The sequence below is a fragment of the Rissa tridactyla genome, chromosome 19, assembly GCF_028500815.1.
Source record: "Rissa tridactyla isolate bRisTri1 chromosome 19, bRisTri1.patW.cur.20221130, whole genome shotgun sequence".
Taxonomy (NCBI): Eukaryota; Metazoa; Chordata; class Aves; order Charadriiformes; family Laridae; genus Rissa; species Rissa tridactyla.
This window is the reverse complement of record NC_071484.1, coordinates 7,860,894-7,886,587: the sequence shown is the minus strand read 5'-3', so window position 1 is coordinate 7,886,587 and position 25,694 is coordinate 7,860,894. Positions and strand designations below refer to the sequence as shown.

The 25,694-nt window shown below is 52.5% G+C and overlaps 3 protein-coding genes across 5 annotated transcripts; 2 read left to right on the top strand and 1 right to left on the bottom strand.

Moving 5' to 3' along the window:
* Positions 1–1,591: 1,591 nt before the first annotated feature.
* On the top strand, positions 1,592–5,574 carry GIP (gastric inhibitory polypeptide). The gene is made up of 4 exons (XM_054224814.1): positions 1,592–1,665; positions 2,725–2,871; positions 3,211–3,342; positions 5,478–5,574. The coding sequence occupies exons 1-4, from the start codon at positions 1,592–1,594 to the stop codon at positions 5,572–5,574; spliced, it is 450 nt and encodes a 149-aa protein (XP_054080789.1).
* A 2,381-nt stretch (positions 5,575–7,955) lies between these two features.
* On the top strand, positions 7,956–12,709 carry SNF8 (SNF8 subunit of ESCRT-II). The gene is made up of 8 exons (XM_054224491.1): positions 7,956–8,045; positions 8,847–8,897; positions 9,457–9,595; positions 9,926–10,030; positions 10,771–10,843; positions 11,497–11,638; positions 11,809–11,883; positions 12,332–12,709. Exons 1-8 carry the CDS (start codon positions 7,992–7,994, stop codon positions 12,467–12,469), a joined length of 777 nt encoding a protein of 258 aa, XP_054080466.1. The 5' UTR covers positions 7,956–7,991; the 3' UTR covers positions 12,470–12,709.
* A 143-nt stretch (positions 12,710–12,852) lies between these two features.
* On the bottom strand, positions 12,853–25,473 carry UBE2Z (ubiquitin conjugating enzyme E2 Z). Of its 3 annotated transcripts, none has more exons than XR_008469872.1 (8): positions 25,027–25,473; positions 23,188–23,260; positions 21,186–21,373; positions 19,146–19,257; positions 18,424–18,536; positions 17,823–17,913; positions 15,043–15,423; positions 12,853–14,899 (listed from the first exon to the last, which is right to left on the bottom strand). XR_008469872.1 is itself a non-coding variant. In XM_054224490.1 (7 exons), exons 1-7 carry the CDS (start codon positions 25,353–25,355, stop codon positions 15,253–15,255), a joined length of 1,077 nt encoding a protein of 358 aa, XP_054080465.1. In that variant the 5' UTR covers positions 25,356–25,473; the 3' UTR covers positions 14,912–15,252. The 3 variants fall into 3 exon arrangements, 1 of the variants encoding a protein (XP_054080465.1); XR_008469873.1 differs by having other exon boundaries at positions 12,853–14,884; XM_054224490.1 differs by lacking the exon at positions 12,853–14,899 and having other exon boundaries at positions 14,912–15,423.
* Between the last annotated feature and the right edge of the window lie 221 nt (positions 25,474–25,694).

The following is a 25,694-nucleotide window of genomic DNA, read 5'->3' as shown; positions in this document are numbered from 1 at the left end:
AGGCGTCTTCATTTAACTCCAAAATGGTTTTTTCGAGAGTCTCTGAAAACGTGGACAGCTTTTCCTCCCTGTTTGGGTAAATTCTGCGAAGGAGCGCTGCCCTTTCTCAAAATTAAGGCTGCAACGCTTTTCCTCTCCTCGCGTCGTAAACCATTACCCCAAGCAGGGCAATATTCTTGCACAACTTAGATATTTTCCGATCCATCATCATTCCCACGTTATATCACCAATATACGAAAGGAACAGCAAATAAGAGGGAAAAGCTCAGTTATTTAATCATGACTTTTTTTTTTTTGTTATCACTTAAAATACCCCTCAGCTTTTTGTATAATGGACTTTACTTCTGCTGTTAACACACCCTGTAGCTATTTGTCTGTTGTTGCTTTAGCTCTAAGTATTTTAGAGACTTTGCCAGTGTTCAGAATATCACGCCTTTGCTTTTAAGAGCATTCCGCAGAACTCGATGCATCTGAGATAACGTAACACCTTCAGTATTTTTCTCACTTAATAGGAAGGGCAGAAAACGTTTGTAAAAGACGTCACAATTTCCCAGAAATACAAAATGCCACAATTACGGGCAACATCCAAACTTGCCAATCCTCGCTCTCTCCAAAACAGTCGTTGGGCTGTTGTAAGAGTTACAAATAACCACTTAGCGGAGTAAAGTTCTACCAATGTATGAATACATTTTTGAAGGACGGGATACTTGAATCCTGGTCTAGACCTTTTCTTTTTGTTACTATTTTATCCCTGTTAACAGCAGGTCTCCGTTGCAATGCTGTTTCCAGAAATGTCTATAACAAAGAGTGAGGTGAGGGACAACGCAGTATGTCTGTGAGCCGTGATCAAAACCATTTTTGTGTGGAGTTTGCAGAGCTGGAATAGTAATTAAAAGAGCTCAAATGTCCGAGGGCTGTGGAGCCGAACTCTGGACGTGAGGACGAGGAGCAGCTTGAAACTAATAAATCTTGGAATCCGATCCTGTCACTGTCCATGGGATGTTTTTCATAACTGACAGTCGCCGACTCTGGCTCCAGTCCCTACATACGGCATTATCCATCCCAAAGGAAAATCTCCCAGAAATCAGATCAGGCTCCTAAATCCTGCGGAGCGGCAGGGTGGGATGAGCAGGATGCTGCTGCTGCTGAACTGCCCGCTCCAGGCTCCAGCGCAGGTTCCCGCTCGCATCCTCCGGGGGGAACCGGCCCCCGGAGCACAATGAGAACCCACAGGGTCAGCTTGTAAACACGGGGGAAGACAAAGCCCTCGCCTCCAGGCATGCGCGACCCACAATGAATTTGGTGGTTACAATAAAAGTATAGGGAACGATCAGTAAAAGACACCGCGGTGGGAAAGAGCGTGGGCATTGAGAACAGCGATTTAACTGGGAAGGGCAGAAGGGGGCTTTGTAGGGTGGCGAAGGCTGCTGGAAGCACAGGGACTGAAGAAGCACATTTACAAGCGCAGGCGCGTGCCCAAGCACCGCACGTCCCTCTGGGCTCACTGTCCTCTCACTTCTGTGTCCCACGTTCTACAGGGGCCGGGCGTCTGGATCGTCCTCTGCTTCCGAACAGAGAAACCAGCCCAGAAAATGATGTCTTTCAAAGTTCTCTCTCTGCTCCTCGCTTCTCTGGGCTTTGTTTTGATGGAAGAAAACATCTCGGGGTAAGTGTTTTGGAAAGCTCACGGTGTATTTTGAGCCTTTTCCAACTCCCCACTGGAGGCAAATGGACTTCTTCCATTGGCATCTCGGTAAGTAGGTGAGAAAATGAGTCCTGAGGTAGATCTCAGATAATAGAGACAGCCAAGCGTATAGAGATGAGCAAATGATAAGAGAGAGATCAAACTAAAGCCCTGAGCCTTTGAGCCAGAGCCAGGAACTCCCAAGTTTTCCCTACAAATTTCATGGCTCTGGGTTAGGAGGAACAAGCTGGAAGTCAATCAGGAAGACAAGGAGGTTGGCTGAGAACTAGAAACAAGACGTAATCATCTCACATGAAAGAGGCTAGGGGGCATCCAGTATCTGGAAGCTTCTGAAAATATGACCAGTTCCATAAAGCAGGTCTATAATAAAGACTTTCCCTCTTTTTCCCTGACTCCTGCTACAAAATTTCCAACCGCCACCTGCGAATATCCAAAAGAATCCTTACTAGAGCAGTAGGAGCTGCTGCGATCCCAGCTAATAGTACTGGAAAAGCATCAGCCTTGAAATGTTTTGCTAACTTCCGTAGCCACTGTCAGAGCCGCGCTGGTGTCAAGGCCAGCCCTTGTCTCCTGCCACCCACCCCGAGCCTCTCCAGGGCACGGGAGAAGGTTCCTTGGCCCCAGGTGTGCAAACCCCTGGGGGAGGGAGCCTGAGCACACTTGGTGCCTCAGCTCAGAGCCAAAGTCCGTGCGAATCGGGCTACGGCAGGGAAAGGCACGCCGACTCCAGACCATCGGCAAATATCCCGAGCTCATCTCCTCCGGAGCTCCCAGATCTGCGCTGCAGTTGTGTCAGCAGCCAGCCAAACGCAGGGGGAGCACGCTCGCCCCTTCCCTGGCCACCTCCTCGCGCTACCATGCAGGAACGGCCACCTGAACCGAGAGACATTAAAAGCGATGGCAAAACCTCGCTGGCCGCAGGGACCGCCTGGGCCACCACCTGTAACCCCAGCGAAGCCCCAGGCGGCGGCACGTGCCCCGGGCTGTGCGCGACTCGCTGTCTCTCTGCTCTTGCCCCAGCGTAAGCGTAAGGACTCCCAGTGCCAGACCAGTGCAAAGACGCTACTCTGAGGCCACCCTGGCGAGCGACTACAGCCGCACGATGGACAACATGCTGAAGAAGAACTTCGTGGAATGGTTGCTAGCCAGACGGGAGAAGAAAAGCGAGTAAGTGCGTAGACTCTCAATGCTCCTACGATCCAAACCCAGGGCTGTCATCAGCCAACTGATGGCTACAGAAGAATGTAGAGCTGAGGATATTTTTCTTGGACTGCAGCAGTGATTCTCTAGGGAGTCGGTTTTCTTTTTTTCTTTTATTTTTCTAAGTGCTAGAAATGTTTCTGCTCTGTCGGCACACAGCGCAACTCTCCCCGTCCCTTTCCAAGACCTCCGCCTCCTCCGGCGGCTGGGAGGTGGAGCGGGAGGGAGCCGGCTTTTGTGGAAAAGCGGCATTTGGGCACCCTCTTGTGGCACCCGGCCTGATCTCTCCCCCTTTCGCCTTCCCAGCAACATCATCGAGCCGTACAAGAGGGATGCTGAGCCCCAAGCATCAGCCGCGACCGGCCAAAGGTTGGACCTGGGCACCCAGGAAGCCAAAGAATTCTTCGCCTGGCTTCTGAAAGCCAAGACAAATCCGAGGTGAGGTGGGAGAACAGAAAGAGAAAACCTGTGGCAGGGAGGGATGCGGTCCCCAAGGCGCTGAACTTCTGCAGGAGCGTTTTGGGGCAGGTATTGATGGTATCACGCAGGAAACGAGAGGATTTTGATTTCAAAAGGAAATTTCACATTTTGCAATTCTGACCCACGAGAGGAGAAGAACAAAGACCAAAAAAAAGCCTCTCTAATTTTGAAATTTCTCACAAAATTCAGATTTCAAAAATATAGACGATGGGGGTCTTTTTTTGTTTTTGCAAATGTCAGCGCAGCCTCATCAAACCCCAGCGCTTCCGTAAGGTCAAAGCACGGATTTTTGGCAGGGCTGAAGCGCATCCGCTCTCCAGCACCGAAACGGAGAAGTCCAGATGAAGTGCTTTGACCTAATCAAAACAAAGCCCTCTCAAAAGAAAACTCTCCAGTGAAAACCCAGATGATACATTTCTGCAAAACATTTTGATTTGACCAAACCAACCCACGGGGGGGTGAAAAAAACCCCACTCGTTCACGCTCTCAGCGTGTTGACCAGTTCATTTTTTAAAAAAAGAAATAAAACGGTTCTTTCCTCCTATCACTGCTCGTATTATGAAAAGTCTGTCGTCTACAGGAGGGACGCCAGCCTGACCCGGGGGGAATTTCCCGGTTTGTTTCTGATCTGACTGTCCCCAGTAAAGGGCACAGATTTATTTTTTAAGATATAACAATCTTAAAAATTGTCATGATCACCGGTAACGATGGCGACAGGAGCTCGCTGGGAACAGGTACCTCTGGGCGAGGTAACCCAGTCCGTCTGGAGCTCTGCGTCGCCGCAGCTCGTGCCTCGGTTTCCCGAGCCGTCTGGCTGCGAGCACCCCCGGGTACCTCCGCGCTGCGGCTTTGTGCTGCGTCAGCACATCCACAGCCTGGCCCTCGCCCGCCCCACCGCCCCCGGGCTCGGCTTCATGTCACAAAAGTTCCACAGGCAAATTAGGCACGTGAGTCTGGAGAAAAATCTGTTCTCGGGCACTTTCTATATTTAAAATTTAAAAAAAAAACAACACACAAACAAAAAACCAACCCCCCCAACAAATGAACGAGGGATACATTTCCTCTCTTTAACATGAAGGGGGTTTTACAAAACCTAACAGGTTGCTGCTGCTTAGTCTTAAAATGGTGGCAAGAAGGAGAAAAAAAAAAAAAAAAGGCACTTACCGCACACAGCCCACGTCCGTCAGGCACAATCCTAGTGACTTCTGGCAAAAAAAATGGAATTTCTAACTGCGGGGAGTCACGGGACAGTCACCCAGAGCAAGAATCTGGGGGCAGTTGCTGTTTTTTACAGCCTTTGCATGAAAACCGCTTTAGAAACCAGGGTGCGGGGGGTGCCCCGGGGTGGGGAAATGAGCGCGGCTACGGTTCACAGGGGCGTCTGGGGCCGAGCACTCAGAAAATCAGCCACCGAGAGCTGCTGGTCGTACTGAAAATAACAAATCAAAGGAACGAGGGCTTTGAGGGATGTGAAGGGGTCACTTAGTCTGACCTCTGCTCCGAGGCGGGATCAGCGCGCCCGAAACTGCTCCTGACAGATGTTTGTCCAACCTGGGGTGGAGGGGGGAAGGGAAACCTTTGATGCTAGCGATTAATCAGCTTGATTAGCTTCATTTTTATTTTATTTTTTTTAATTGTTTTCTAGTGTCTCCCTTAATCTCCTTAATTGCAAATAAAAAATGCGACTTGCAGGCCAAAGTCCTTCTCGGAAACAAAGCCCTTCCTTTGCGGGTTTGGAGCGCAGACGCTGCTGCGCCCACGCTCTGCCGTCCTCCTGATGGCAGGGGGTGAAGGAGGAGGTGGGGTGCAGGGGGGTCACCGGACCCTTCCTCCTCGTCCCCCCGAGCCTGACAGACACGTTCACTGCTCGGGCAGCCCCAACACGCCACAATGAAGGCACCGCCACGTGCAAAGAGCTCACCGCGGCAAAGACAGGTTGAAGCTTTTTGTGGGTTTGTCCGAGTCAGACACTGGAAGGCGAGGGAAATAAAATACCCCTGTGAAGCTGAGGGGGCTGGGATAGGAGGCTGTTAAATACCGCAGCTGGATCGTTGCCTCTCCTCTGTCTTTACGACATGGCGCATTTCTTGCAGTTTTGCTTCTCTGGAAGGTTCGGAAGGTTTGAAGGATGTTTTGAACCAGGAGTTTCTGACTTGGCTGATGTCGACTGATCTCTGCAGACCAACGTGAGTGTCTGGTCTCCCTGTTCCCGTAGTTACAAGCATCCCCACAGACCCTTTCCCGGCCCTTGTCCCCAGACGCACTTGCTGCAGCGCTCAATCCACGAATTCAGGATTTCTTGAGAGATTCACGGAGTGCTTACATGGCGCAGCTCCGCTGGGTTTGACTGGAGAGTTGAGAGCTTTGGCCAGAGTTTGGTTCTGGAAAAGTATCTCCAGACCACTCATACAACCAAGATGGGGGAAGACAAATTTCACAAAATTCCTGCCTAGAGAAGGGAGGTTAGTAAATCCTTTTCCCCTTTTTAATGAGAAAAGGAGGTGTTCATCAGAGCACTTACAGGAAATACTTTTTTCTGCGCATTGTACACTGCTACCAAAGGCATTCAGAGAAAAACAACAAGAAACCAGGATGCAAAAGGTGCAGGGGAGGCCCCGAGGAGGCTGAAGGGAATGGTGAGCCCACCCTGTGCTTCGCTGAGGAAAACGAAGGCGGAGAGAGAGACAAAGTCACCATCTATAAAAAAAAACAGAGCGAGAAAAGAGCTGTTCATGCTAATGGCAAAAGTTGGCACGAGAACAAAAAGGGATGAACCGGCCGTGAATAAATGTAGGTTGGAAATAAGAGGCAGCTCTGTGCTACAGACAATTCCCTGCAGCTCGGTCAGACAATGTGAGCCGAGCGGCCAGCCAGCCGGGCAGGGAAAACAAATCACCGTTGAGCTCGTACCGCAGCCTTTCCTGCAGAGAAACACTTATTTGCATCTCTCTCCTCTAACCAGTTGCCAGTTTTTCTCAGAACTCGTAGGTACTTACTAGTAGATACTAACGTCGATACACATCCTGCTATCAAAATGGATTTGCAAGGTATTTGAGGGGGCTGGGGGGCAGAGGAGGCAACGACTTGGGTCTTGTTTCCTACAGAAGCCAAATGAAAATGGGTTAAGTGCAGCACCACGGGAATTTTATGCTTTTCTCTCCCACTTCTGCTTTGCTAGGACTGTGTAACTCCAGGACCTCCCCGAGGAGCTCCCTCTTCACCCTCTCAAGGCACATGAGAAGGAGGAAGATGTCTTTTATTCACTCTGTTCTATGCACATTGTCTATTTTGCTAATGCAAGCAATAAAGAGTTTCTTCTGAAGCTGAAATAAGATTCAGATAAGACGTGATTTGGGGATGGGCTATAAAATATTACTAGATTGCTAAAAAAATAAGCCCCTTCCAAAGAAGGCTCATAAGGGTCACAACACACCTTGTGAGTGTCAGTGAACTGGCCGACAGCTGCCTGAACCCTAACACGGGAAGACCCTGATCGTGGGTTTTTAGGAGTTTAGGACCTGCCACTGGGCGATGACTTAAAAAATGATGTTGGCATCAGCGGTGGGCGCTCAAGATCATAGATTCACAGAAGGGTTTGGGTGGGAAGGGACCTCAAAGGCCACCCAGTGCCACCCCCTGCCCTGGGCAGGGACACCTCCCACCAGCCCAGGTTGCTCCAAGCCCCGTCCAACCTGGCCTTGAACCCCTCCAGGGATGGGGCAGCCACAGCTTCTCTGGGCACCCTGGGCCAGGGGCTCACCCCCCTCACAGCAAAGAGAACAGAGTGAAGTTCAGCTCGGGCTGCAGAGGAACCAACCCTGGCTGAGGGCTGGCCCTGCCGATATCTGAGCCAACCTCCCTTCTGAAGAAGGCTCCGGGGAGACCTTCCAGTCCCTGAAGGGGCTCCAGGAAAGCTGGGGAGGGACTCTGGAGCAGGGAGGGGAGCCACAGGAGGAGGTGGAACAGTTTTAAGCTGAAAGAGGGGAGATTTAGCTGAGATCTGAGGCAGAAATTGTTTGCTGTGAGGGGGGTGAGCCCCTGGCCCAGGGTACCCAGAGAAGCTGTGGCTGCCCCATCCCTGGAGGGGTTCAAGGCCAGGTTGGACGGGGCTGGGCTGGTGGGAGGTGTCCCTGCCCAGGGCAGGGGGTGGCACTGGGTGGCCTTTGAGGTCCCTTCCCACCCAAACCATTCTGTGATTCCACCACTCGCCCCCCCTCCTGCCCCCCCAACCCGGGGCTCCGGGGGGGGAACCCCGTCCCACAGAGGGGACCCAGCCCGGGACTCACCTCCATCTGGGGGTCAGCCCTACCCGAAGCGGGGCTCCCCTCACCCCGGGGAGCCTGAGCCCCCCTCCAGCGGGGGTTCCTCCCGGGGGGGCTCAACCCCCCAAGCGGGGCCTCTCCCCCCACCGCGGGGGAGCCCAGCCCCCAGCAGGGTCTCACCCCCCACACACAAAGGGGCTGGAGGCAGCCGGTGCCTCCGCAGCTCCCCCGGGGGGTGACGGGACGGGACGGACACACCCCCCCCGCTGTGCGTCAGCGCCGCGCGTCGCGGGGAGATGACGTCAGGCGGAGCGCGGCGGCGCCGGGGCCGGGGCTGGTGCCGGGATGCACCGGCGGGGGGTGGGCGCGGGCGCCATCGCCAAGAAGAAGTTGGCGGAGGTGAGGGGCGCCGGGACCCCGCGGGGGAGGGGGCGGGCTCGGGCTCGGGGGGGGACGACGGGTCGGGGGGTGTCGGGACAGTGGGCGGCGGGGCCGGCCCGTGATCGGGTCCCAGGCCCGTGCGAGGGGGGTTGCCAGGCCCGTTGTCGGGATGCCAGGCCCGTGTGAGGTGGTGTCGGGCCCCGGGGTGTGTGTGCCAGCCCCGTGGAGGGTTGCCAGCCCCGTGTGGGGGTGCCGGGCCCGGTGCGGGGGGTGCCAGGCCCGTGTGAGGTGGTGTAAGGCCCGGGGGGGTGTATGTCAGGCCCATCTGAGGGTGTTGCCGGGCCCGTGGAGGGTTGCCAGCCCCGTGTGGGGGTGCCCGGCCAAGCGTAGGGGGGAAATCAGGACCCACCGGGCCCGTGGGAGGGGCACCGAGCATATGTGAGGGGTGCCCGGACCCAGTGGCCCTGGGGCAGATTGCCAGGCCCCAGAGGGGTGCCACCCCCCCAGTCTCGGCTGGGGAGCTGCCAGGGTCCATCAGTCCCGTGTGAGGGGGGACAGACCCTTTGTCCCTGTGGTGGGGGGTGCCAGGCTCGGCATGGGGCCATCCCCATCCTCACATCAGCCATCCCAGCCAGCGCCAGCCCTGCTCCAAGCCCAGGGTGCCCCAAGCTTCCTGGCAGCCTCCCTGCTTGCCCAGGACACCGGGCCACGGGTCTTCATGATTCCTCCATCTTTAAGGAGCACCTCCCCTGTCTGGTTTTGGTTTCTGGTCCATCTGTCCTGCAGCACTCTCTCCATCATCCCGTTTTACTCTTCCAGGCGAAGTACAAGGAGCGAGGGACGGTCCTGGCTGAAGACCAGCTGGCCCAGGTGGGACACCCACCCCTGCCCTGGCAGTGGGAATAACCATGGTCGTGAGCCCAGCCCCAAACCTGGGCTTCGCTTCCCCCTCAGCTTCAGTGTCTGGGGCATTATCCGTGAGCATCGTGGATAATGATGGCACCCCTTAGGCTGCCTTTCCATCAGAGAGCTGTGGTGTTTGCTACAGGTCTCGTCCTGCCTTCCTTCTCAGGACCTCAGCAACGTTTAATTTCTGTAGAACGGTTTCTGCCCCACGTACATCACTGCTGCCCCCTTCTGAGTCCGTCTCTTGGTTCAGAACAGCCCTTTGCCTTGTCTTATCTCCGCTGATGTTAGTTTGTATTCAGTGTTAAAAGAGTACATGAGGAGAATTCTGATTCCATCGAGCGATTTTATCTTGTTTCCTTCCTTTAAGACCACTGGGGCCATCGGCACTGGGTCAGCAGCACGTCAGAGACCTGAGTGTTTCTTGACTCTGTTCACTTTGTGCCTTTTTGGGGCTGTGTTTATGGAAACAATGCGTTAGTAAGTCTTAAGACAGAAACACTTCTCTGCAATTCTCTTTCAGATGTCTAAGCAGCTGGACATGTTTAAGACCAACTTAGAAGAGTTTGCCAGCAAACACAAGCAAGAGATCCGTAAAAACCCCGAGTTCCGGGTCCAGTTCCAGGACATGTGTGCCACCATCGGAGTGGATCCTCTGGCATGTGAGGAACAGGCACCGGGGTGAAGGACTAAGGATTCATCTTGTTGTTCTCATACTGTAAACAGCTCGCAGGGCTGTAGAAGTTGTCCTTGAGGAAAGCTGATGGTCTTTTGATTCTTGGGGCTTGTGAATTGGTGTAATGTACCATCGGGTGCTGTTTACTTAAAAGGGGGGGGGGAAACAGGTGGAGATAACCAAAATGGAGACTCTTCATTGACAGATCTGAGAGTCCTCACAGCGAGGTTTGTGGGCAGCCTGCTCGGCAGCAGGAGCTGTTAAGGAAAGGATTTTTGCCAATGGTCCAAGCGCTTTCCCCTTTCTCACTTCACAGCCGGTAAAGGATTCTGGTCAGAGATGCTGGGAGTTGGAGACTTTTACTATGAACTGGGTGTGCAGATCATTGAAGTTTGCCTGGCTCTGAAACACAGGAATGGAGGTGAGGATCCCACTGTGTCTGGTTTCTAGGAGATGGAAATAGAGCAGGAGGATGCCTTTTCCTATGGAAAATGAGTGGCATCACTCAGTGTAATGTTCTTTAGTAGATTTCATGAAATACTGAGATGGAGGTTTTGTCTTCATTGCCTCCAAAAAGCCGTGTTTTGTTTCTACAATGTTAGAGCTGCTCCCTGCTGGCAATCACCCAGCTTTATCGATTTCTCCAGAAATCCATCCACTTTGCCCCGTTTAGGTAACAAAACCGTAATTCGCAGTATCATGGGGAAGAAGCAGGGATTAATGACAGTCTTGAAGGAGTATGAAACTGCTGAGTTACTGCTTTGAGCCCAGCAGTAAGACTGTCTCTAAAGGATCACAGCAATATCCAGAAGAGTTGGAATACCGGTGCTAAGCGCCTAATGAAAAGGCAGTAGATGTTCTTCACTCCAAACGGGCAATCTGAGACCAGGAATGGGCTACAGCAAAGCCAGTTGAAACTTGAGTCCGATACATTTGTGGGAGAAGGCAACAGCTGACTGCTGCACGGTAGTTCTGGGAACAGAAGTGACTGGATGCTTATCTCACCCAGGGCGTGATGCTGGGAACAATGAACAGCCGCTTGTAAAATGGAAGGCAGGGGTGAGCCAGTGGCAAATGCACAAAGGGCCCTTGACTGCTCTTGCTGGAGTAATTCTGTTGCTGTGCAGTAACGCTTTCCTGTCCCCCTTTGTTGACTTCTAGGTCTGATAACACTGGAAGAACTTCATCAGCAAGTGCTGAAGGGAAGGGGGAAGTTTGCTCAGGATGTCAGCCAGTGAGTGTCTGGGTGTTACAGGGGAGGGGAATCAAGTAGCATTCGGGGAAGAAAAGGGGGTGACTGATCTCAGCAGCACTTGAAGGCGCTGCTGTTAGTTGAACCCCAAATTTGACTTCTAGCAATGGAGCCGCTTACATGTGATGCGCAGTTAATGATTTAAGCGTTTCAGAAAGCAGCAGTGTGCTTTCTCTGGGAGCCCTAAGGACTGTTGCCTTGAGCTGGAAACAGCTAGTTCCCTGCAAATCCAGCTCTCCTGCTGCCGGAGTCTGCTGGAGCTGCTGCGGTCTCCTGGGCTGTAAGGAAGGGGCTGATACTTGTCATTACAGAAGCAGATTTTAGGGCACAACTCGCCATCATCACTAATTGGGGCTGAATCTTAAAGTTTGGCACTTACAGCTCGGGTGCCACAAGTGTGTCTCTAATGCAAGTCTGTACTTCTGAAGGGGGGCACAAATAATTCTGTGCAAACTAATTCTGAATTGTTCTATAAACTTTTTTCAGCTGTCGATTATGTGAAACTGCAGCAAGCTCCAAGGAGCTATTGCTGCTCATAGCTTCTGCATGCCGAGTCTCCCTCATTTAGAGAACGTAGCGTGCAGCCTGAGAGAGGCTCTCGCTTTAAAGCCTTGCATTGACCTCTTGCTTCTCAGGGATGATCTCCTTCGTGCAATCAAGAAACTGAAGGTCTTGGGGAACGGCTTTGGGATTATCCCTGTTGGTGGAACGTATCTGATCCAGTCTGTACCGGCCGAACTGAACATGGATCACACTGTCGTCTTGCAGCTGGCAGAGGTATTGAGCCAGGAGATTTTAAAATACAATCACCCTGAAAGAACCTTATTGCTTCCACGACAGGGAACTGTGATTAGACCAGCCCTAAGTAAAACTGTCCACACTCGTCTAAACCGTGGACTTAAGTCGATGATAAGCACAAGCACACAGTGTTTTTCCTCTCATTTCAGAAAAAGGGCTATGTAACAGTGAATGAGATCAGATCCAGTCTGAAGTGGGAGACGGAACGTGCCAAGCAAGTGCTGGTATGTATGAGGGGCTCTCGTGCCCAGTGGAGTTCAGTGACAGGGCAGCGACTGCTCCCCAGCCCTGCAGCGGGCACTTTGCTGGGGCTGCGTTACCACGGCATGCAGAGGGCACCCTAAGCGAGCTGGTAGACCAAAGGCAGAGTACACGCTGCCTAAAGACAGACTGAGGAAAGCAGGATCTCAGACGCTGCAGATACTCCTGTGGCTTCACTAATCTCCATTAAAACTTGAATCTGGTTAGCTCAGGTCCTACATCAACATGCAGGGCGGGCACGGCTGGATGTCTGAACTATATTTCTCCTGGTCAAGGTGAATAGAAATGCTTGTAGCCCAAGCTCTACACCCTTCCTTTCCCTAGAGTAAATGTGGGGTCAGGCCTCTGTTGTGAATGGCTTCTCAGGCATTTAGTTAAGTTTCACTCACAGTTTCCGCTCTGTTTGTACAGGAACACTTGCTGAAGGAAGGAATGGCCTGGCTGGATACGCAGGCAGCAGGAGAACCTCAGTACTGGCTGCCTGCTCTCTTTACAGAGCTGTACTCTCAGGAAATCACTCCAGAGGAAGCCAAGGAGGCAATACCTTGACTGCTACGTGTTCTGTGCCTGTATATAATTCTTCTTGCGGGGTTATTTGCATATCACCTGAAACACAGGGACAGCGGACTTGAAATAAAACTTTTCTAAAAAGCGTCTAGCTTGAAAAGTTTAATAGGACTAATTCATACTTGCTTACCTCTGAATTTTCTCCTCTGCTGTGGGTGGAAATGCCACTTCCCATTACAGACAACTGATTACCTTGTCACAGCAAGAGGAAAATTATCTAAGCTGCTATTGCAACTGCAGTCTCGGAGGATGCAAATGTGACTCTGGCTAAAGAATCCTGGAGCCAGCAGTGACACTGAGAAACTGTTCTGTAGTCCTCTCTGCTCTGTGAATGAGGCGTTGTTCCACTAAGGAGTACCACAGTCTAGATTCTGCCAAAACAAACTTTATTGCACAAAAAAAAAAAATCTTATGTACAATAGTATATAAACAAGGTATCTTAGAGTGACTCTTGTGCATATATTTTCAACTCAATTAGGTCTAAAAATCTGTTGCTAAAACATCTCTGCGTAGAGCAGTCATTTGAGGATTGTCACTTTGAAATGGAAACATTCAGAAATGGTAGGACAGACAACATTAGAGCTATAAAACTAATACTTCTCTGTTACAGCCACATGCTAGTTATGTGAATAGTGTCCACAATAAGGCATTTTCTTGTTTCGTTGTATCGGTGGATGGTAACGCCACATGCATCACAAACAGATTTCAGAACCAGCTCTGCCCTGGGAAGGCAGCAGAGTCACAGCTCTACCCACAACGCTACTGAATGGTGAAAAACAACGTGACATTTACAATGGGATTAAAGAGGCGGTAAAGTAGCAGACAGCTCATGACTTCTTGGGAGACCGTGCCGCCTCCCCGAGACCTCATTCCAAGGTGAACACCGCTTCAGTTACTCTCATCCGGTGGATGTGTTGAGTGAGTCCTATGTAAGTTCAGCTTTCCCTCGAGGGAAGATGGGGTTTAAGTCGAAATCAAGCCAATGACAGACCCAGGGGAGTTTGCTTGCTAAAGGGAAAAAAGGTTCCCGAGTTGTTTAACGGCAGCTTAACAATTGAGAAATGTTTCCACCTTTCAGCTTTTCAGAGCTGCTCGAGCAGCAGTGCGCAGGCTTCTGGGTTTTGCAAGAGTTGCTCTAAATCACAGAGACCGAAAATAATTGAGTGACGCATGGGGCATTGCCGTTCTGTGCAGCCCACAGCAGGGGTCTTTCGGCCCCTCTTGCTGCGCTTTTTGCAGAACAAAGATGACCGTGTTGGAAGTTCTCCCACCACCATCAGGAGTCTGAAACGGGGCCGAGCTGGTGGGAAGGTGTTTAAGGAAATCGGGAGAGGGCCCAGGACAATGTGCAACTTTGTGCTTAGCTTTCTATCAAAGCTCCCGTAAAAATAATTAAAAAAAAAAAAAAAAAAAAAGAAAAGTAGATTAACCTCTTTATGACCAAAACATCTGATCAATCATCCCCAGGCTCATTTACCTGGAGAAAGCGGGTATTTCACCTCCACTCAAGTTACACCGGATACATCTTTGATGTAATGGCACTCGCAGCCAGCAGACACCTTGCCGAGAGGCTGGCCTTCGCTCACGGTAAAAAGCTGCTGTTTAAAACGTTCAAAGCACTGAAGTGTTAAACTTTACGACACTCGGCTAAGCTTGCGCCCGGCCAAGTTTGGCAAAGGAATTTGTCAGTAACAAGGCGTAGACCTCTGAAAAACTCCACCCAGAACCAGTGGCTTCCTTCGCTGGAATTGCCCCTTGTTCTAGCGTTTCAATCTGATGGATCGAGGTGGCAGCGGGGTGTGAGGTGGCAGGAGGAAGAAGGGAGGAAAATAAAATACTGCGCTGACTAGAGAGGTGGAAAGCAAAGAGTACTTCAGTTCAGGAAACAAAACGGCTCCGTTCGGAGCAGCCAGAATAAAATATTTCTAGAATGCTAAATTCAAATCAAAACCTTAGAAATATAATACACAAACTGGACTTACTTTTAAGTGCTCCCCCCATCTCTGACCAGTGGTCTTCTCACCCTCCCTTCCCCAGAACACCAGGGTGAACACACCTGCACTCGATCTATGGATTCTTGCCAGTTCCACTTTTCATCTGCCCCTTTGCGCCTGAAGTCTCAGTGGACGAAGTCAGCCAGGGCTTGAGTAAAGCTTTCAGAAAGGAGCCCAGATTCCACCACTGCTCTTTATCTTTGGTCTGTCTAGAACAGTGTCTAGAAGAAAGACATCAGGTAGATGGGCTCCACGGAGCAGAGAGGCTCCATCTCTCCCAACCCGCACAACAAGGTTTCACCCGGGCGCACGCTGCGTGGGCCCCGTCATACCCTGGACTCGTCAAAGCGCTCCCACAGCTACAGCTCCACGTTCAGCATGGCCCCAGGGAAGGGCTCACTGTCTAGGAACAGAAAAGCTGTAAAGAGGATTCGCAGTCTAGATCTCATTCTTTAATCAAATGGAGAAAAAAAAAAAAAAAAAAAAGAAAAAAACCCAACCAGTGTAGGTGTTTCCAAAAAATAACCTGATGCCACATGCTCCGGCTTTCTAGCAAAGTACCTTTTAAGAGTAGCCTGTCACAAGCTTGGCTTTGTCTAGCATGAAGTCTTCTCGTTCAGCGTTATCCGCCAGAGCAGTAAAAGGAGACAGAAGATATCCCGCAGTTCTCTGCGCTCTGGCATTGGTTTGGTTGTCGAGTCTGTCAGGGGTACTCTAGAGTGCGAAGACAGAACATCCCCACGGCTTGGCCTCTCCACTGTTAACGCAGCTCTAAGCTTTAGAGCAACCTTGAGTGTCCGTCTCTGTCTCGGAGGAGCTGCTCTCAGAGTCTATTTCTGTATTCTCCTGCTGGTGTTTCTCTTGCACCTTCTGCCGAATTCCTTGCAAACGCACTAATAGGGACTGGTAGTCAAAGTGGCCTCGTTTTTCACCAAAAGGATCCTGGAAGAAAGCCATAGATAAGCCTATTAATATAGACCACTATGCTTTGGCAAGAGGCAGAAAGAAAAAAAGAGTAATTGGGCAACAAATAGCCAAAGACTTAAGGTTTTGTTGTGGTTTAACTCCAGCCAGCCACTAAGCACCACACCACTGCTCGCTCGCTCCCCTCAGTGGCACGGGGGAGAGAATCGGAAAAGTGAGAAAACTTATGGATTGAGATAAAGACAGTTTAATAAGTAAATCAAAAGCCGCGCCCACAAGCAAAGCAAAACAAGGAATTCATTCCCTGCTTCCCATGGGCAGATGGGTGTTCAGCCACCCCCAGGAATGCCAGGCTCCATCACGCCTAACGGTTACTTGGGAAGACAAATGCCATAACTCCAAACATCCCCACCTTCCGCCTTCTTCCTCCAGCTTTACACCCTGAGCATGACACCATACGGTATGGAATATCCCTCGGCCCGTTGGGGTCAGCTGTCCCCGCTGTGTCCCCTCCCAACTTCTCGTGCACCCCCAGCCCACTCGCTGCTGGGACGGTCTGAGGAGCAGAAAAGGCCTTGACTCCGTGTAAGCCCTGCTCAGCAGCAACTAAAACATCCTGTGTTATCAGCACTACTTCCAGCACGTAGCCCTTTATTAGCAACGATGAAGAAAATTAACTCTACCCCAGCCAAAACCAGCCCAGGGTTAAATCCCATCTTATGACGGAGAGGCCCCTAAACTTTCCACTGTCGTGGCAGAGGCTGAAGACTTTCTTTTTGGAGTCTCTTTTGGGAATCCTTACAAACCCAAGCAGACTTCAAAAACAGATGAAAGGCCAAGCAGACATGGGTTGGATTTCTGTAGCTTTGAGGAAGTAAGCTATTTCAAAGATTTGGTCTCAGGCCCAAGGAAGATGTTACAAATGAAAGCCCTTAAAATCCAGAGGCCAAAGACTTGACCACACTTTATTTTAGTGCTACAGACCCTCTCCAAGTGAAAGCATCGCCCTTCTCATTTGAAATCAAGGCCCCTAGCTGAGATGTAGCCAAGTCAGAGGCAGAAAGTCTTTGGAGATTATCTAACGTTCGCTGCTTTCATCCCCAGTCCCAGGTCAGAGACACGTTGCCAGGGCCATATCAGGTGGTGGTGGTGGAGTTCACCCTGTCCCATCTGATGGAAACCTCTGGTACAAGCCAACATGTGGCCCCAGAGGTAAGAATGCAGCACATCTGGCAAGCACTCAACCGATGCGGAGCCTGGAGTGACTCCATTTTAAATACAGGATAGTGAAGACGACAACAGCATCTCCCCAGCAGGCTGCGGTCGCGCTTGCTGCGCTACTACTTCCAAGTGAGCAGAAAACAGACCACGGCAGTCACTGCCTCTGGGAACCGCGCACAACACAGTGATCTTCACAAACCCTGCAGAAGGCAACTGAGCCCTGGCTCCTTGAGGAAGAAACAAGAGTGGTTCACACCTGACAATCCTCTAATATTAATCACCAAACTTCACTACACAGCCTTCAGTTCCGTACTCTCCGGAGCTGTAAGTCAGGCACAGACCTTCCTTGTGGGAATTGCTCACTCCAAACATCAACTCTCCTGCTTTGGGAGTGCTTTCAATTTATGAATTATACAGCCAGCGACGACAGCACTGACAGGAAAAAAGGGGCTCAGAGACACGAGATCATTAAATCAACCACCTCCATCTTTTCTTAGCAGTGGAATTTCTCAATGAGTCAGACAAGAGGTGGCTGATGAGGGAGGAAGACACATCTGTTCATATGCAAATAGCTTGGCAATCTATTCTTTAAAGTCTGCTTTCCTGCAGAAACAAGCTCCTGTATTCAACCTGTCTAGATGTGTCTGCCTGTACTGTCAGTGTTCCCCCCACCCCCTCCTCCCCCAGTAACTTTTGACTCAGCCACTTTCAGCCTCATCTGACAGAACAAGGAGTGTCAGAGAAAAGTTCCCATCTGCTGTATGAGCAAAGGAATCCCAGAAAGAGAAACTCTAACAGTGTCCCAGCAGGAAAACGCTGCTGTGGAGTTCAGATGCCACCAGCATTGGATAACCTGCCTGTGCCCTCCCTGCTTAACGCCAAATCCACATAAAAGCAAACTGTTCGGGCTCCACTGCCGAAAGTGCAAGCTGCTTGCCTGGAGAGTGCCTCAGGTCCAGCACTCAGAAATCTAACGCCCTCGGAAGCATTGCGCGTGCACGCTGAACTTGGGGAAAGTAGTGTTTTACCCCCAGGAACGTCTCAGTTTCACAATTCAAAGACAGACTATACAGTTCACAGAAAAGATCCAGATCCACCCCGTGGACCTCTCGGTGCTGCACATTGTTGTTGGTCATTAAGCATACACCCTTATCTACGGCAGCGTGTTATCAACAAGAAAATTGTCTGCCACCCACCTGCATTGTCTGTCCTTGGAGATAAAGCCTCTCTTTACACACCCCTTCGTAGAAGTCGTAGTATTCCATGAAGGATTTCTCCATTACGCCCCTGAATGCAACGAGAGCAAACAGTCAACACAAAACGACAGCGTTACAACGGTCACATCATCCCGCGTCACCCCATCCCATCGAATCCCTGTTCCTGCAATCGGTGTGGGCACCCACACGGGGTGTCCCAGACAACCAGCAGGGTACGGCGAGGCAGGACACAGAGCAGCATCGCTGCAGCTGAAGAGATTCTGCACGTGTTTCCACAACAGCTGTGCTCCCCTCCCTCTGAGATTCCCCCCCCCGTAAGACAAGGCACATTTATTCTCCAACACAAGGCAGAGGACACAGCCGTTGCGCACGTTAACACGGCCTTTGCTGATGCACGGCTCCTGGGCACCGCACACAACAGCCATCCACTTCAGGGGAAACAAAATGACTCTTCGCCAGACCAGGGAGAGTTAAAGACTTGCTCTTCCCTGAAGCAACTCCCAGGAACAGCAGCCAGAGAAGTTCATCCTGCTTCCCCACACCCACTTTCTTATGCTCTCTCCATGCCTGTTTTCCATACCGTAACGGCTCAGGACAGGGACACTTTCCTTCCAGCATGTCGCACACTGCTACTCGGATGGTCTCATGCCGAATGCACTCGTTATAGTTCTTGCTGTCCCCAGGGTGCCGCTCCTGGAAATAGAATTTGGGCCAGTGAGTCCACGCGAATGCAACGGCTCTTCGTCTCTCCCTCCTGGGCCCGATGAACTTCACTGGTGCACGAACCCACCACGGCTTGTCTGTTCTGTATATGCTGAGCTAACTTATACCGCAGACGAAAAGCTGGCAAGATGTTACATGTCTCCAGAGCCTCGGACTCACAGAGCTGTGGAGACAGGTCAACTGATAAAGTTCGCACAGAAACCTGCCTCTCTCCGAGACGCAGGAGACCAGGAAAACCTGAGCAGTTTGGTTCCTGTGTGACAATATGTCCCAAGGAAGCCATTTCAGGAGTCGTGCAGCAGAGAAATGAAGAGCCATCCCATCTCCCCGGCAACTTCTCGAATGCCTCTTGCTCTTCTGTTACCTTACACATACATGAGCTAAGCAGCCTCCGGTTCGGAGCTGGCTTGCAACTCCCCCTCAAGCTCTGACTAGAGGCAGAGCAAGCTGGAAAATAGCCAAGCGACATAACCTACTTTTGTCCCCGTTTGTCAGAACGGAACGTGCCACCAGGAGCGAGGGGTGGAGGGAAGAGACAAACAGCTGCAGAAGCAGAGATGATCCACCTCCAACTCTCACCTGCTCAAAGCCGGGCTCGTTGTGATAGGGGTTCTCGGTCATCAGGGACTGGATGGAGATGAGGACTGAGGAGATACTCTGTGCTGGGCTCCATGCGGGCCCGGTCCAAGTGCTGAGGCATTAAAACAGAAAAGCAACAATTAACAACAGAGGACTGGCCCAGTGAGCACCATCCCTCCAACTACCGCAGATCAGACAGCTTGGGAAACCACATCTACACCTGACGGAAACGCGACAGGGAAAGAAGCAGCTGCTAGAGATACAGAAAGCACTGGACACCAAGAAAGCTTTCATGGTCCAAGTAGTTTCTTCTCTCAACCAAATGAAAACTTCAGCTTGAGCAAGACAGAAGCGGCTGGTGAACTTCGCTCCGCTGCTGACACACACGGGGCATCACACATGAGTTGAGGAAAAGGACCGTTTCCAAGCATTTTACAGGGCACTCTAAAGCTATGGCTATCGGCTCACACAGCAGCCTGGAGCAACACAAGTTACCAGCACTACCACAAGCCAAAACCAACCACTCTTAAGAACAGAAATCTGATTTTCAAGACTCAAACAAGACCATCGCTTGTGCAGTCTAACGCGGACACTGAGCACAAGGACTGCTATCAAAAGCACTAACCGATGCCCTGCTACAGGAGTAAGGTGCCCGTTTTGTACACAGCGTAGCAAAAACCTTTGCACAGAACAACATAAGCGGGAAAAGCTGTTCCGCTGCTCGCCCTTAATATCCTAGTTCTAGATACAGACCTGTCTCCCTGCGAGCTGAACAAGGATGTGCTGACCCACATATGCTCTTCCTAAATCCTTTCGTTTGCAGCTCCCTCCGCGCTTCCCATTTCTGCTAAGGCCGAGGCTCTTTGTTCACTCGTCAATAATTTAGTTTCCGTGCCAGGGCTACAATTGCAAGAGCAACAAGGCAGCCTGCGTGGGAGCTGCGGGGCGGTTCAGACCCCCGAGATACGGATGTGCCCTACACACCTCAGTGCTTCCCATCCAGCTCATGGATGAGGAAGACTCCTGTGCCGAGGAAGGTGTTTCCCAGCACAATCCGTCTCTCAGCCAGCCCTGAGGCCGGGATCTATCAGCCGATGGGTATCGGCTCCTCGGACCAGCTTTGGTGTAAGTGGCGCATGCACAGCACTGCTGAAACCAGCCCAGCAAAGGCAGGCTTAGAACCACACCAGTGCTCGGGCTCTTGCTGGTTGAGCCAATCCCTACGGCAAGTTCAAGCCGTCGCTGCCCCTTCCTCACCTGGCTGCCTGTTCCTGCCCCTCCGCAGCAGACGGAACTACCTGCTAACAGCCCGGCTGCACCAGTCCGGAGTTTCCACAAAAGCCTTCCTTTACCGGCAACAAAAACTGTCACAGCTGGGGTTGGGAATATCACACCGCGGCCAGGGTTCCCCTGCAGAGCCATTCACTCCACCGGGACTTTCACACGTTTAAAAATCAAGCAGGTGAATAACGAGCCTTTGCGGCGGTGGAGCCTGTTTGAACAGGCAGCACGGGAGCAGCGCCTGTAAATCATTCCCCCCGCCGCTCAGCCCCACAAACTATGTGTAGGTGGAAGCCCAGAGCAGTCAAATGGCTCTCAAGGAAGTTCTTAGTGGCTTTTAATTTTATTTATTTATTTTTAAACCCACACAGAGAGAGGAAATTAAAACCACAAAAACCTACATTCAAACAACATTAAGGATCAGGCTGCAAAGCGCAAAAGCGGAAGAAACGCAGCGCTGGGGCTGAGGCTTCGCAAGGGGAAGCAGGAGAGAAGCGGCAGCGTCCACTGAACGTCGTGCTTCCCCTGCTCCCTTCTCAGGTGCTTTTAAAGACAAGTTAGGCTCTTGTTCCAGCAGAGGAATTTGTGCTGCTTTACAACTCTGATTCCACACACAACTTCAGAGAAGCGTAAAGGTGCATCCAAACACACGTCTGGGGCAAGGAGAGGGCACAACGCGCTGAGAAGGATGCGCGAGGCAGAATACAGCCTGCAGCCACCTCCTGAGTTCCCATCAAAACAGCCAAAGTCTCCTCTTACCCTAGAATACTCAGGCAGACTTTCCCATTGCGGTAGAAGTTGGGGTTAAACCTCACTGTGTTATTTCCCGTTGTCATCAGTTTGACCCTTGGTGGGTGGATGGGATAATCTGGAGGACAGCGAAACAGGAACAAGAAGAAACCCCCTTCATAAGGCGTGTCAAATGGGCCTGTGATCAATGCATGAATCTGGAAAACAAAAGCCCGTCTTGCGCACCACTTCAAAATTGTGCAGCACCGACAAATCCTCAACAAAGCCGACCGAAGGCAAGAAATCTCCACCCAGGCAGCAGCACGGAGGCAGCGTCTTCCACAAGCACACGCCATGTGCTGGCCATACTTCACCCCCCCTCCTTCCCTCCTTGGCCAGAGCCGCTGCTGCGCACTTCTCTCCCCTCTGCCACGCTCCATGTGCAAAGCCGGTTTCCAATGCAAGGTTTGGCCAGAGGCCACAACAGCTGCCTCCCATACACCCCGATAGAGCCCAAACCAGGCTGAATCGCAGTTCAGCTGGTAAGCTATGCTTTAAAAAAAAAAAAAAAAAAAAGAATTCAAATATGAAAAAAAATCTAATTTTAGAAAGGAAAAAAATTCAGAATTTCTGCCAAAACTAGAGCATTCCTCAATTTTATGGTCTCATGCTGATTTGGTCTTATTGAAACCAATCACTCAATTTCCTCTGCCAGGATCCAAAATTAAGACCCTATTCTCTCCAAGCTAATTGCTCTCAAAGATCCCAATTGTATACCAGGAAATCTACTCCCTTTGGGCTGTTAAGGAAGCTTACTCCCCAAGCGATCCAAGCAGTCCCCTTTCATGATCCTTTTACCTCCCCGGGATTTCAGCTGAACGCCCCAAGGCCGCGGTTCTACACACCCGCGTTTCCCTTGAAGGGCATTTTGTCACTTTCAGCTTCGGAGGCGGAGGGAAGGCAGAGCTGCAGGTAAGTGCCCAGGAGGGAGCTGGCTGCGCAGAGACACTCCCTTTGTGCTGCCTCCAAAACCCCAGGAGGCCTAAGCCAGGCAGGCGCTTCTCTGGGGGGGAATTTGGGGGAATCTGGGGGAAGCCGCGTTTGTCAGTGGGGTGGGAGAAGTGTGCAGCAGAGGAAAAACCAAAGCAACCTCACACCCAGGCACACGCAGCTCTCGGAAACCAGCAGAGCCAGACCAGGTGACACTGGCTGGAGAAAGGGCAGCACCAGCCAAGAAACACACCGGATCAAGAACGCTGTTTGAGCAACCTCTGCCTCCCAGCTCACCGCGTTCTCTCTGACATCATCGGAAATTCCCAGGCCTGGAAAACCCCGAGAGCCAGGAGGGGAAGAACTGGGGCCGGAGAGGCCGTAGCCATGCCTGTGTCCCCAGGGAGCAGGTCTGCTGGAGGGGACGTGGTGGGGGCGGCAGCGGGGGTCAGACCCACACGAGACCCTGGCATCTGCGAGAACCCGGAGGGCAGCTCCGCAGCAGGACAGGGCCCGGGTGCAGGGACACGTCCCTCCACCAGCTCACGACAATTAAACATCTCCGGGTTCCTCAGGCGGATCACAGACACTCCAGCACTGCTTGTGGCTATTGGACGTTTCTCATCTCCAGCCTCTCTGAGGAGCCCCCCACAGCCAACGGCTTTCCACGGAGCTCTCTCTTCCCTGAGCCGCTCTATCGATTGTTTTCAAGCATTAGTAGGATGAAACGAGCTGGAGCAGCACCCCACTGGTTCCCAGGGCCACTAAAGCAGAGCTGGCTTTATCTGTGGAAGCTCCTCAGACCCCTGTGGTGATATCCCTCCGGAGAGCCAGCTTCCTTGAGGGCCTCCTCCCATTTTAAATGCAGCCCATCTCAATGTCACCCAGAAAACTGGAGCCTTGCTGTGCTCCTGCAAGCATCAGCCTGACTCCTCTCAAAGCATTATGGGAATATACTCCATTTGGGCAAACCCTTACAGCAGCCACCAACAGCATCATACAGAGAGGCGGAAAGTTGAACCAGCTCCAAATCTTCTCTTACCTTGGTCATGTCATGGGGATCAGGCACAACAAACATTCCCGGGGGCGGTTCCTTGTAAATGGACATGATATCCCTGAAGAAAGGAAACAGGAATTAGTCAAGATCTCCCTTGGCGTTCATCAGCCCTCGAGGCACGGAACATTCTAGACAACAGATCTGTGCACGGATGCAAAGGGACAGACTTTAAAGATGGAAACTTGCAAGTCATAAGGAGCTAGACATTTTTCTTTCGCCTCTGACTGTTTTCTGGCTGAGCTCTTTCAACTTATCCCCAAAATAGTTGAGGTATTTCAAGAGCACAAGCAGCATCCAATGAATCAATACGCGAGGCACCAGACCAAGCGCAGCCTGACTACGCGCTGCCTTGGGTTTTACCACAGATTGGCTCCAGTGCATAAAACTTCAACCGTAAACTTCCCCTAAGGTAGTCGCTTAGAACTTCTCTTATGTGAATTTTGTTGTTTAAAGGACGACTTTCCCTCCCGGTGTTTCCCCATTTCACGCTCAGACTATTTACAGGATCTCTTTCGTACGCCCAGTCATTTGTTTTCCCCCAACACACCATGAGTCAACTGCCTTTGAGAACGTTACTGGTCTGACAAATTTAATTTTTGTTTAATCAGACCAGAGTTTAATCAGACAGCGGGTTCAAGAGCTGTTAGGATGCACATACACACGCGACTTGATCCCAATGGCCTTGTTTCCGTAGGAACTCGGACCAAACAAACTGAAAAAAACCGCAACAAATCACCTACAACTCTGTGCAGTTTACAGAAGAGCCGAATGGCACCCATTACCTTTCATCGCCCAAAAACCTGCCTCCCATAATTGGAGCTGCGCCAAGCTTCAGGACAAGCTCCCGCTCAACATTCCCATTTGGGAAGCAACCAGAGCCCAGGGAGGTTTCAGGGCGACGACACGCGCGAGAGCAACAGGAGAGCCTCGCCTTCCTGCCTACCGTTATGAAGTCAGTGCTTTCGGCGTTTGGATTGGAAAGTGCCCAAATATCTGGTGCCATCTTTGGAAGACATTATACAAGCTCTAGAACAAGGATGAGCAAGAGCCTGGCAGGCAGCAATGCTCGCTCCGAAGGAAGAGGAAGAACTTGTTGAAACAGTGCCAGCACGTCTAACAATACAAGAGCATATTGCTCATTATATCAAAGGCTATCAACGCCAGGTTTAATCAGACGATCCTTTAAAGAGTCAGAGCTGCCAAACCGGTGGGCACCAGCAGGAAGGAGGATCGCTATGGACAGGTTTAGGATAAACATCTTAACTCGATCGTTGATAGGGACTGAGAAGCCTGTTCCCCTCCGAGGAGCAGCCAGCGATGCCGAGGGCAGGATCAGAGCCATGAGCCAAGGAGCTCTGCTGCCAAACGCAGCGGCAGACGGAGAAAAAGACCCCGGATGGGGGTACGGGGGTCCACGGCTCCAGCATGGGCGAGTCTCCATCCTTGCCTACGCACCTGGGCAAGGAGAGCCCGGGAGCATGGTGGGGACGGGGTCTGTTCCCAGGAGAGCCCCAGAGCACCGCTGGGCGGGGGGGGGCCCGGGCCCTGTCCCCAGAAAAGCCCCGGGGCACCTAGGAGGAAGGGGGGCCCGGGCCCTGTCCCCAGGAACGCCCCGGGCCCTGTCCCCAGGCCTGAGCCCAGGTCTCCAGGTCCGCTGGTGAGGCCCAGGGGACAGGTACCGCCTTAAGGGTACTGGGGACGAGCTAAGCGTCTCTGCCGGGTTCCGAGCCCCGGCTCCGGGCCCGCAGCGCTCCCAGCAGAGGCCGGGGCAGGGCGGCGGGGCTTCTCCGTCCCGCACCGCGCCCGGGGCAGTGAGGGTCTCACCGTTTGATCCGCAGGAGACAGGCCGGGCTGGGCCGCTCGCTGTCCCAGTCGCCGCTGACCGTGGGGTCCCAGAAAGCGGAATGCGTGAGGAGCGCGGCCCCCGCCGCCGCCGCCGCCGCCGCGATGGGGGCCCCGCCGCTCCCCGGGGCGACGCCGCCGCCCGGCGTCGCAGCGCCGAAGCCCGCCGCCGCCCACAGCTCGGCAGGGATGAAGACGCCGGGGCTCCCCGCGCCGCCGCCCGCGCCGGCCGAGGCGCTGCCGCTGCCCGCCGCCGCCGCCGCCAGCACCGCGGCCGGGGCCGCCTCCTCGGCCGCCGGACTCTCCGCCATTCCGCGCCCGGCCTCGGGGAACGCCGCTTCCGGGACTCCGCACCAGCGAGTCCGCCGACCAGAGCGGCCCCCGCCCCGCGCCGCCACCACCGACGGGCGGCCAGAGCGGCGCCTCCCCCGCTCCCACTGCCGGCGCAGACGCCCCCCCCGCCACCATAGAGTCGCCCCGCCCCCGCCATAGAGACGCCTCGTCCCCGGCTAGAGCGTCCCGCCGGGAGCGGCGCGCCCCCTGCTGCGCCGGGGGTCCCTCGCGCTGGAGGCAGCGAAAGAGGAGTTCGGGGCTTTTTGGGTGGAAAAAAGCTGTGTTGGGGAGCGGCTGCTGCAGGGGACGGGCCTCAG